At 38.9% G+C, this 12,923-nt stretch overlaps 1 protein-coding gene across 1 annotated transcript; it reads right to left on the reverse strand.

The window, feature by feature from the left end:
* Nucleotides 1-3,258: 3,258 nt before the first annotated feature.
* Nucleotides 3,259-12,286, reverse strand: PSMB1 (proteasome 20S subunit beta 1). Its single transcript, XM_020801215.3, has 6 exons — nucleotides 12,089-12,286; nucleotides 9,751-9,858; nucleotides 7,586-7,667; nucleotides 6,280-6,409; nucleotides 4,794-4,900; nucleotides 3,259-3,552 (listed from the first exon to the last, which is right to left on the reverse strand). The coding sequence occupies exons 1-6, from the start codon at nucleotides 12,193-12,195 to the stop codon at nucleotides 3,367-3,369; spliced, it is 720 nt and encodes a 239-aa protein (XP_020656874.1). The 5' UTR covers nucleotides 12,196-12,286; the 3' UTR covers nucleotides 3,259-3,366.
* Between the last annotated feature and the right edge of the window lie 637 nt (nucleotides 12,287-12,923).

The following is a 12,923-nucleotide window of genomic DNA, read 5'->3' on the forward strand; positions in this document are numbered from 1 at the left end:
ACTCTTCAGGCAGGCTGACTTTTCCCTTGTAACTGGCTGCTTAAGAGAGGCACTGCTGTCTCCTCCTTTCCAGTTTTAATGTTTCTTTTAATACTAGAAGCTGCCTTTGGTCCTCTGAAGGAGAAATGTGTGTGTGTGTGTGTGTGTGTGTATGCATGCGCGCGCATACACATATACTACCTTTCTCTTTATAACCTACTTTTCTCCTTCAGAGGACCTAAGGCAGCTGATAGTCTTAAAAGAAACATAAAAACTGTGGAAATGAAAGGAGGGGACAGCAGTATATACAGACACAAGACTATTTCATGTTCTTCATATATTTCATGGATGTGCAAACAATTTGGTTTCCATTTCATAAACTAGATTAGAATGGTATGTCTATTTTAAAGAACTAAATTGTACTTTAATTTTGTAGGTGTGGCATTACCTTGTTTCCTTTACTGTGAATGGATTACCTTTTTTTGGCACTAAAGATTGATCTTTCACATAGTGTGAAAGAACAGTAATGGGAACATTCAGACACAACTTATATTACAAATAATCCTCTTTCTTTGACAGCCATATTCATTTATTCTTAAACAGAATTAGCATGCATTGTTGAAATCTTGTTATGCATGTTTTATGTTTCGGTTCACAAGGAAAGGCATGTGGGTTTTTGAAATTTGCTTTAGTTTAGTACTGAAATAACTGGAGCAACTGTTGTGCTCAGCTTCTCTGGCTACATCATTGGGGATCAATATTTGATAAATAATGGACAATACCCAAACCAAAATATAATCTAGTTTTTTTTTTCTGTTTCACTGTTATTGCTTTGAATTACTTCCTACACAAACTTCCTAAACATACAGTGCCCTCTGTATGGGATGTTGATGGATAGGGAATAAATGTATTTCACAAATACATACATATAGGACTTAACACCCACTATTGGGCCACTTCATGGATTGCTGCCTTGTCGTGGCGAAGGGGCTTGAGTAACTCAGAGAAGCTATGGGCTATGCCATGCAGGGACACCCAAAATGGACAGGTCATAGTGGAGAGTTCCGACTAAACGCAATCCACCTGGAGTAGGAATTGGCAATGCCACTCCAGTATCTTTGCCAAGAATGCCCCATGATCAGAAACAAGAGGCTAAAAGATATGACCCTGGAAGATGGGACCCTCAGGTTGGAAGGCATCCAACATACTACTGAGGAAGAGTGGATGACAAGTACAAGTAGCTCCAGAGCTAATGAAGTGGTTGGGCCAAAGCCGAAAGGACACTCAGCTGTGGATGCGCCTATAAGTGAAAGGAAAGTACAATGCTACAAAGAAAAATACTGCATAGGAACCTGGAATGTAAGATCTATGAACCTTGGGAAGCTGGATGTGGTCAAAAAGGAAATGGCAAGAATAAACATTGACATCCTGGGCGTCCGTGAACTAAAATGGATAGAAATTCAATTCAGATGATTATCATATCTACTATTGTGGGCAAGAATCCCATAGAAGGAATGGAGTAGCCCTGATAGTCAACAAAAGCATGGGAAAAGCTGTAATGGGATATAATCTCAAAAATGATAGAATGATGTCAGTATGAATCCAAGGCAGACCTTTCAACATCACAATAATCCACGTTTATGCACCAACCACCAATGCTGAGGAGACTGACCAATTTTATGAAGACTTACAAGAACTGACACCAAGGAAAGATGTTCTTCTCACTCTAGGGGATTGGAATGCTAAAGTAGGGAGTCAAGTGATAAAGGGAACAACAGGAAAGTTTGGCCTTGGAATTAAAAATGAAGCAGGGCAAAGGCTAATAGAGTTTTGTCAAGAGAACAAGCTGGTCATCACACTCTTTTCCAACAACACAAGAGGCGACTCTACACATGGAAATCATCAGATGGGCAATACCAAAATCAGATTGATTATATTCTCTGCAGCCAAAGATGGAGAAGCTCAATACAGTCAGCAAAAACAAGACCTGGAGCTGATTGTGGCTCTGATCATCAGCTTCTGATAGCAAAATTCAAGCTTAAACTGAAGAGAGTAGGAAAACCCACTGGGCTAACCATCAGGTATAATCTAAACCAAATCCCTTATGAATACAGTGGAAGTGAAGAACAGATTTATAGAAGGGGAAGATTTTACTTTCTTGGGCTCCATGATCACTGCAGATGGAGACAGCAGCCACGAAATTAAGACACCGGCTTCTTGGGAGGAAAGCGATGACAAACCTTGACAGCATCTTAAAAAGCAGAGACATCACCTTGCCAACAAAAGTCCACATAGTCAAAGCTATGGTTTTTCCAGTAGTGATGTACGTATGGAAGTGAGAGCTGGACCATAAAGAAAGCTGACCGCCGAAGAATTGATGCTTTTGAATTGTGGTGCTGGAGGAGGCTCTTGAGAATCCCCTGGACTGCAAGGAGAACCTATCAATTCTAAAGGAAATCAACCCTGAATGCTCACTGGAAGGACAGATCCTGAAGCTGAGGCTCCAATACTTTGGCCATCTCATGAGAAGACTCCTTGGAAAAGACCTTGATGTTGGGAAAGCGTGAAGGCAAGAGAAGGGGACGACAGAGGAAGAGATAGTTGACAGTGTCATCGAAACCACCAGCATGAATTTGACACAACTCCGGGAGGCAGTGGAAGACGGGAGGGCCTGGCGTGCTCTGGTCCATGGGGTCACGAAGAGTTGGACATGACTAAACGACGACGATTTGGCCAAAACAGATATCAATATTCATTGTGCATTTGACATGGCCATTCAAAAAACACCAAGAGCATCAGATGATTCATGGGGTAGTTATAAAATATCTCTGAAATGATGTGCATTTGGGAGGAAATTCTTGCAATGCAAATAATTCAGCTTCTCAGATCCTGCTGTTTGCATTTTTTAAATAATAATGAGTTAGATCCAATTATTTATCTAGCATCATCTATAGTTTGGCATTCTCTTAACTATGATTGAGAGGAACAGAGGGCAAAGAAGCCTGACTGACTTATTTTCTAAGACTGGGAAAAATATTACCAGCTTATTTAAGAGTTGTCACTATCGCAACATACAGACTTAACCTTCTGCATAGACCCAAAGTGTTTAGTAAGTGGTGGTTAATGCAAATTTAGGGAGTTGTGCTGACTTGAGTTTGTGTTATATTCAAGATATTATGTCAAAATATTCCATCTAACACTTTGCATTTTACAAAAAATTACAAGATACTGCACTCAAATCTTACATCACAAACAATGAAATGTTAATGAGGCAGTACACAAGTTTGACTCCTTTTTTTAATACATGAAATATGATACCACCAGTAGACAACTTGAATAAAAATTACAGGCATACATGGACAATTTTTTACTGAATAGTACACTGATTTAATCTCTTCGTAGTGGAACAGTTTCTTCTTTAATTCCATCTTTCGTTATAATGCAGATTTTTAGGGCATCACCAGTGTAGACATCTCTTTCTGCAGCAGAAATAAAGACATCCTTTACGAGCTGCAAAGTTTTTTCCAAAGATAAAGACACTTGCTCCACATTTTGCATGTTCTTGAGGCCAACCTTTAAAAATAAAAAGGCATGTTGATTTTCAATTTCCTTCTTTTCATTTGACAATTATAATGAAATAAACTGATTACTTTTCTCTGCTGCAACAAATAGTGAACTATCTCAACAATTTACCACAGTAATTTTGGTGAGAAGCAGCACTAAGACAGTAGCAAAAGCCAAGTATGATGTAGCTTTACAACCTATGTTTTAAACCTCCAAATCTAAATGAAACTTCATTATTTTATTTGTACTTTATAGTTAGATAAGAAGGCAGAAAATGGATTTAACAACACAACGTAAGGTTATACATTCATTTTGGCTCTCATTACTGGGTATCAAAGTGAACGCCAGTACAGTAGGATCCCTGTATCTGCGGTGAATTGTTTCCAAGCCTGCCAGGCAATGATGAAAAATGCAGATTATAATGAAAGCTATTTTAACAGCTAAAACAGTACTATTCATAGCATGGTTTCAGGCTCCCTCTAGTGGCCAGTTCTGGTAACCTGATCTTCATCTAGGATTTTTATTTTAATATTTTCAGACCATGGATAAGTGAACTACCAGATACTGATCCCACAGATAATGAGGTCTGTCAGCAACTAAAGGCAACAGACCACAAGATAATGGAAGCTTCACGTTTAACAGCGACAACAATAAAAGAAACTATCACTGGATTAAAGTATGTGAACACACACCAAAGCACAAAATTTGCCTTCAACTCTAGGTTAACAAGCATTATGACCAGCAGGGGAGGAATATCTCCCCTTCTCCATAGACAGCTTTCCAGTGTCTGCAGCCTGAACAAACTTAGCTTGCCAGAGAGCAAGGCTTTGCAGAATTAGGATTTCTTTAAGAACTCCTAGGGTCTGGCCAGGCAAATAAACCCACACAGATTAAAAAAGATATCAGCTTTTGGACATGTGAAGCCAATTCTTAATCACCACAGATAGCCAAAGCATATAATGACCAATTGCAAACCCATTCTTGTATGCACTGTATTTGGAAAGTTAGTTTCTAAGATTTAAATCCAATTATTAGTACAACCTAGAGTAGACGAGTGAATCAATGTCACTGTGCAAAGTCAACACTTAAAGTTATATGTCCCACTGTAGCCTTTCACTCCAGAGGCTTACATTCCTCAATTTCTACTATGAAAAAGGCTAAAAACAAAGGTGACCAGGAATGCAAACAAGGGATTGAGAAGGAAATATATGACAAAATGTATTACTGAACAATCACAGCAGAATACTTACCTGATTGTCCAGCAGAGGCTGCAGCATGGCACTTGCTGATCCACCAGATTTGAAAGTATCTCTCTGGTAGGATCCTACTGGATCAAAGCTGTACACTGCACCCTTCCCTGGAGAATAAAAATGCAATTATGACCACATGGAACAACGACATAAACCTAATACAAGTTCTAATGGTTAAAACAGGTTAGATGCTCTCATTTTTCCCAGCACCTTGATAACAAGTATCTTAGTCACAAATAAAGGAAAAAGATGATCTTGACAGTACAGTACATCACAAAAAAGATAACTGAATCAATAACATGCATCAAAAGTATATGGGAAGTACTGTATGTACCTGCTGAAGTTACATACAGAACTGAACTGCTGAATGTATACCAATTAATGTTGAGAACATTATCTAAAAGTCCAAATAGATAATATAAATGAAGAGTCCTGTAAGATAAGGTGAACTGATTTAAATTATCAGATTGTTTAACTCATGTTACCTGAAAAAGTATGAATACTCACCGCTAGAACTAACATACAGCTCATCACCTAAATATAACTTTTACAGCCTAAAAAGATAACCTAAAGCCTCTATCATATATACAACTTGTTTTCTGAATTACAGAACTTCTATCTGCTTGGTGAAACAACCATGAAATTCCTTAGGTGATAGTCTCCAAATTCATAACCTGCATAAACATTACTGGTTAACTACTAATTTGTATAAGAATATATGGGTACTAGACTGTATTTATAATATTTAATAGCCAAGAACAGATATTATTACCTATAAGCTCTGGCTGTTTTTTTTTAAAACATATGTGAAATACTAGCATGAATACAGTTTTAAGAGAATGGGTTGAGTCCAAAAGAGGAATCCTTTTGTGAAAAGGCACAGGGTTGAACTTTAAATAGCATGCTGTGACTCACAGTTTTCTCATGAAAGTTGTTACTCTGAAGTTAAAAACTTGCTTTCATTTTTACCTGGTCCAATAAAGAGTTACTAACTTCTGAGGGCCTGTCCACACAGGCATATAGCACAGCTTGGATTTCTTTTTTTTTAAAGCTTGCCCCCTTGTGTTCCTACATAAATGATCAATTCTTCCCTGTTTAGCCAGGAGAGAGCAGCCTCCAGCAGCTGCAGATTCTGAGGGAGAGTTTGAAAGAGAAAGTGAAGGGAGAACAAGAGAAGGGAAGCTGGGTTGGGGAGAACAGAGACACCCAGAAAGTCTAGTTTGGACAAGGCTTTATTGTCTTGTGCCAAAATGAATACTACTATATTTAAGATGAAGTTTATCTCAGATAAATGAACTGTTGTCACTGGTTGCACCTGAAATGGTGGGCTATGTTCCATAAAAGCTTAGGGCAGATAAAACTTGCTCCATCCTTGAGGTGTTGCAAGAATCTTTGTTGCTTTTGTCCCAACCAAAAAATACTATACTGTTGCTGACAGGAAACACATTTCCCTGAATTTCTACTGTGAGCGCAAATTGGACGTTACCTTCTTCATCCAATCCACCAATTATATTGTAGACATAGTAAGGGAAGAAACGTCGGGAATACAGGATTGTAGAAAGCATGGCTGCAATGGCACCTGAACTCATTATCTTGTTGTTGGAATGCTTGTACATCTGGAACCAAATGACACCGCTGTTATTCTCATGCTAAGGACGTCTATGAAATGAGCTACAGACCAAGCAATACACCTGCTAAGAACATGATACAACAGTCCCCTCCATCAGACAAACAAAGCAATCCCTTCAATTATAATTAGAGACAGGAGCTTTGCATAGCACCACAGGTGATGCTGAGTTCCATCTCCCTTCCCTCAGGCTGTCTGGTCCACTTACCAGGCTATGCAAACTGCTGGGGTCCATCTTTGGCAGCAGTGCTCCAATCCAGGCACGAGCCCAGCCAGCCTTGCCCCGCTTCCTCAGGCAGTCAAGCACGCTGGCGAAGAGTTGTTGGCTGCCTGGGGGTGCGGGGTGGGGAAAAGTTGGCTGGGCTCCCGCCTGGATTAAAGCACCCGAGCAGCATGCAGTGCCCGGTAAGTGGACCAGGAGGCCTGAGGGAAGGGAGATGGAACTCAACACCACCTGTGGTGCCTTGCTTCATGCTTTGTACAAACACAAATCTCCCATCTCTAATTATACTTAATGCATATCAGTTAGTTTACTGAACAGACTTACTGGTAGGAAGGAGACGAAAACAAATACCTTTGAACTCCCTTCTCAGGAAAAGAATTCTTTTTAGTTGATAGTGCACTGCACATTTTGCTACAACTGCTTTTACAAACAAGCTTACATGAACTTTTTGACAGCAAGTAACAACCAATATTAAAACAGCTTTCAAAAATGCACCTGGATTTCAAAGGTTCAAATACAAACAAACAGAAAATTAACTTTGTAACCAACTGATATTGTGCTTTAATTGAGCTGTGATTTGACTACATTTTGCCACCAGGCCTGCAGAAACATCCAGAGTGATATCCAACATCACCCTAGAGAAAAAAAATACACAGAAACTGATAATCTTCCATTACCAGCAGCCTAGGTGCTAGCAAAACTAGAGCAAACAACACCTGATGTGATGAAGTCATACTCTGTCATAAAATCACATGTGAATTGGATTAAAGCACTAGATCTGACACACATTCAAGGATAAAAAGAGTGCTCTGCAAATGGTGGGAACTTCATGCTTGTGGAATGACACCTATGGACATAATTCCACATCTTTAAGGTATTGCTTTGTTTGTTGATCTTTACTAATGCTTGGCCAATTTCACTTGGAAATATACATTGTCCTACCTTTAATCTGGCTTCCAGGATTTTAGTCAGTGTGAGACAGTCTCCGTGAAAACCACTGCAGCCAATAACGGTTGTGTCTGTCCTGTACAAATGTAATATTAATATGATTTTAAGTGAGCTTCACACTCCAAGACAAAGCATTTTCTCAGATAGGAGTTTTTGTTGAATCACTGTAAGGAGTCAAACAACTGTACAGCTGAAAGGACTCCATGGATCCAGTCCATCCTAACTACAAAAAAAATGTACAGCTAAAGCACATCAGTTGATGGTCATTCTACTTCTGTTTTAAAACTTCCAATGAACGAGAGTCCAAAGCAGTTTGTTCCAATGCTGAACAGCTCTTACACTCAGAAAGTTCTTCAAAATATTTAGTTTGTATTGCCCTTCTCATATTTTAGCCAAGTAGAAAATGTATCAGTGATTCATCAATATCCAAGCACTTTTCTTATAAACCAATACAGTGGTGCCTCGCTAGACAGCTACCCCACATGACAGTTTTTTCGCTAGACATTGACTTTTTGCGATTGCTATATTTGAAGACAAACCAGAGCCAGACCCGAACCCTCATATTGGCTCTGATGGCTTGAAAGAAAAATTAAATTTCTAGATATACCTCTATTAGATAACATTAGCCATAGTAGCTAAGCAGAACATTAGCATAGTAGCTCATATACAACTGCTTGACCACTGTGAGGAAGTGAGGTTCTTAACTGCACATATTGCTGCCTCTTTATACTCACAGTTCACATGACAAGTCTTCACCTCAGGACAGACACAAGTAGAGAAATCTGTAGGTTACTGGTGTCTCTGACACGAGTTATTATGCTGAAACTTATTATGGCAGGAAATGTTTGGTCCTTCAGATGTTTTAACCTACAACGCCCATCAGATCCAGCAGGCACAGTTAACAAGGTGTTCTAAGAGGTGTAGTCAAAAGTATTAGGAAAGCTAAAAAGCTTGATAGGGAGAAAACTGGCTGAAAACACTAAGGGTCTCTCTGGTCTGAGTTGCCAAGCAGTTACTCTCCCACCAGATTTTTCAAACAGAGATGATAAATACACAGATAGGTGAGACTTCTCTAAGCAATGTTGCCAATGTGGGATGCTGCCCACTGCCTTTCATTGGGACAACTGATAGAATTTCGTCTAGAAAGAAGAGTTAGTGTACAATTTTTGCATGATCAGCAAATCTAATTTTTGCATGATCAGCAAAATTGCAGATTACAGAACCTAAAATTGTGGAATTTAAGAAATATCCTACCATAAGACTAACAATGGATCCTACACATTTTTTTAGAAAACAACCCCACTGCGTTTAGTATGGCTTACTTTCAGATAAATGGATATAGGATTCCAGCCTATAACTCTATGATTAAGGTTATAATCCTGTTACCCACTCACCTGAAAGCATGCTCACTGAATTCAGTGTGACTTATTTCAAAGTGGATATGTCTATGATTGCCAAGTATGGATTCCCAAGCAGACAATGAGGCATATTCGTTAATGCAATGAAAAAGCTACTATTGTGTATTGAATTAAAGTTAGGCAAGGAGTAATGAAATCAAATGTGCACCAACTGGATTTCTTTTCTGCCACAAAAAAATTCAAAGCAACTTCAAATAATCATATTTACATGTACCTAATCTGTGTGTGTGTGTATACACACACGTACATACAAGTAATTAAAAACAAGAATTTAAAGAGGTTTAAGTTTTTTCCTTTTGCAATCTGAAACATCTAAAATTTTTATAAACTGGTACTAATACACATTTTAATTTCAGTTTCAAGAGCATTAACAAAAAATAGCATATTGGCAAAGTGAGTCATGCTTGATAGTGAAAGCAAAATGGATTTTAACCTCTGCAGCTCCTTGAAGCATTCGACATACCCATGTAGTCAATCTCTCTGTTTTCAAAACCACTTGGTATACTCTAAGCTAAGACAAACATAACTTCAAATCTCCCAATATAAACTCTAAAGTAAATGAACCATGTGCTGTATCAAATGCAAGTCATAGACAGGCAAAGATCATGACCAGTTATGTTTAGCTAATATTTTCCTACTCAGAGTTCACTTTAAAAATATAATTATATAAAAAAGTTAAACTTAACTTACATAAACTAAAAAAACCAAACAATCAGTTTTAGGTTTTCATGTTCAACTTACAGCTTGTAGCATTTTGGACTGTCTCTGCTATGAACTGCATAGTCTTCACTGAGCCGGGTATCTGATGCCACAATACAAAAATCTTCACCAGCAATTGCCAAGATAGTCCTTTTTTTTAAAAAAAAAGAAAAAAGAACAAGGCAAGGTTTCTCAATATATTCAGTATTAGCTGACATCAGCTATGGAATCAAAAGACCAGAAATCAAAGAACATGAATTACAGACTTTGTTTAAATTAGACAAATACTACCCTCAAACAGACAAGCTGCCCACAAAGGCAAACGTTTAGGTACAGCTTTATTTAACCTGAGCACTTCTTTTTAATTCTTTCTACTCATGTTCAGATCTTACAGTAACTAGTAATGCAACAGGTTTTTTTTAAAGAGAAGTTTCTTTACCATATCTACAGAGAAGAATTCAGAACAAAAACTAAGACATTAAAGAGCATGTTGGTAAAATATGAACTCCCCTTAATTTACAGATGATGCTAAAACCTATGCAACTACAAGAATTCAAGAGGCTAATTTCCCAGTCTATAGTATTAATGCAGTATGGGAACATGAAGTATTGTCTTCATAAACAATTAGCATCCACTACCTAGCTGAAGTGATGCCTACAAGTACTACAAGCACGTTTTTACTATGGATGTGACCTATCCAGTTTAAAATCCAAATAATTTTAACAGGGGACTTTGAGCAAGGGTACAACATTTATATTAAAAATCAACAGAATTTTAAAAATGAAGTCCAATGCAGGATACTATGTTACTGTAATTTAATTTAAATTATTATATATTAACTGTTTTTATTTTCTCTGTTGTGAACCGCCCAGAGTAGACAATGTCTAGATGGGCAGCATATAAGTGCAATAAATAAATAAATAAATTAACACGTCATTTGATTTATCAGAGAATATATGATTATTGACAGTATATGATTCCGCCTTCCTTTGATCAAACACAAAAAAGCTAGAATTCAACAGAGTTATTGAATTTGTTCCGTACAATACTTGAACTTCCACCTAAGGCTATCAGTCAGTATGATTACCAGACATATCCAAATATGTATGACAGAATATGAAATACCATGCAAAATATAAAACAAAATACAGTATAGCAAACCTACATAACCTTGCATAAATCTGGAGGAAAGTGGAACAACACTGATTTTTTGATGTGCACTGGAGCAAATTAAGCTGATATCATAGTGGAGAGACAGCTCTAAAAAGGAAAGCCACAAATTCCAGGAGAAAAATCCAGGACAGTGAGAAGGAGACACAGGTTTTATTTCTTTTTTTAAAAAACAAGATCAAATAGGGATCCTGCTCAGATCTTCAGAGGCTGCGAGAGATAAACCCAATGCCATCAATCTCCCTTCGTGCTAAATGAATGCCTGCAGAGAGCTGGGTTAACTCTTATTCAAGAAGAAAGTTAAGTTTTTTTGTTTTGCTTTGTTTTGCTTACTTTTGAATTCACTCTGAATTTTCAGCTTCCTGTTATGACTATTCATTGAACACACTGCAAGTTATTCAATAACCAAAAGACAGGACCATGTAATAAAAACAAAAGCCTAATCAGCAACAAGAATAGAAAATTTAACAGTTCCTAAAATCAATAGAAAACTACATACACTAAGCACCTACTACACTAAGCACCACCAAAGACTCCGAATATACATACTAGGGCATTTCTCTGGCAGGGCACCATCACTGAAAAACTTCTATCTCCTTTATCCAACTACCTTGCCACACTTGCCAGGGGACACCTGGGTAAAAACTGATGGCTCCAGATCCTCGTTTGTAAAGACAGAATAATTTGCTGCTTTCGTATAACCTGGCCCAAAGGCACTCAGGACATAGGATACGTGCACAGGCTAAAATCAACACTTTGATTTGGGTTTTGAAACAGAATGGTGAAAAATTTTATGAAGTGACCACACTAGCCAAAATCTGTTACTGTTTCTCTACTGCCATATTTTGGACTACTTTCTGGACTGTCCTGAAACATAACTTTACATAAAACATGTTACAAATCAAGCTTTCATAGTTCATTTTGAACCAACTCACTTTCATGCTGTCTGTTGTGTATAAAATTATTTTACATCTGCAGTAAACCCTTGTGTTGTTACTATGCTATGTTTCCGTCTTTCCTTTTCTGTATGAGAACTGCCTAGGAAGGCGGCCTTTAGAGCTAACAGGAGGAATATAAAAGGTTTAATAAACTTGAGAACACAGTAAGCATGAAAGGCACAAATAGAGCCCAAATAAATTCTTACAGAATAACAGATGGGGGGTGGCAAGGAACTGCTCCCAAGGAGGCGAGCAAACAGGCAAGTACTCACCCGCCGTTGAAGGTATAGGGGGAAAAGCGGTGCTGTACAGCAGCTCCCCGTTTAACCTCAAAACCCAGCCCAAGAGAAGGCTCCACGCAGCCGGCTGTCGACAACATCTCCACTTCCACACACCCCAACTGCTACTGCTGTCTCACGGCAAAATGGAGGCCACGGAACCGGAAGTGAAGTTCCGGCTTCCGGCGTGCGGGCCCAAACCAGCCTTTTTTTTGCATCACAGCGCCACCTCGAGGTGGGCAGGTGTTAAAACTCCCGGAAGCCAATAGGAATGCTCTCCCAGGCAGGCGGTGGAGGAAGGGGGAGAGGGCGGCCTATTTAGTCCGGGAGCCCTTCCTAGTTAGACAGGCTTCATAAGGGAGAAGGGATGGCGAGGATAAATTATAGGGCTTCCTTAACCGTATTAAGGGAGAGAAAAAGAAGCACAAGGCCTGGAAGCCAGCTGGACAAGGTTAGAACGTGGAGCTAGACGAGAGTCATTCACGGAGTCTCGCACGTTCAGCCAAGGCTGCCTTGTCCTCCTCCTGGTTTAACTTAATACGGGGGCAGCGCCTGCACAGCAGCAACTGTGCACAAACGCAACCTTCTCCAAGACAAAGACAGCCTTTTGGTCCCTACAAATGCAGGAGCAGGTGATGCCTTTATTAGACCACTCAAATAAACAATCTGCGAGCTTTGGTGGGTCAAAGTCCACTTCCTCAGCCGTACACCCATGTCTTGTGGGTAGCGGATAAAATATATATGAAAGAGACTCCAAACTTCATGGCAGATGATTGTGCCAGGCTTATTACTTAGGAGTGAGTTAGGTTCTCCGATAAGGATCCCTGAA

The sequence above is a fragment of the Pogona vitticeps genome, chromosome 1 (assembly GCF_051106095.1).
Source record: "Pogona vitticeps strain Pit_001003342236 chromosome 1, PviZW2.1, whole genome shotgun sequence".
Classification (NCBI taxonomy): Eukaryota; Metazoa; Chordata; class Lepidosauria; order Squamata; family Agamidae; genus Pogona; species Pogona vitticeps.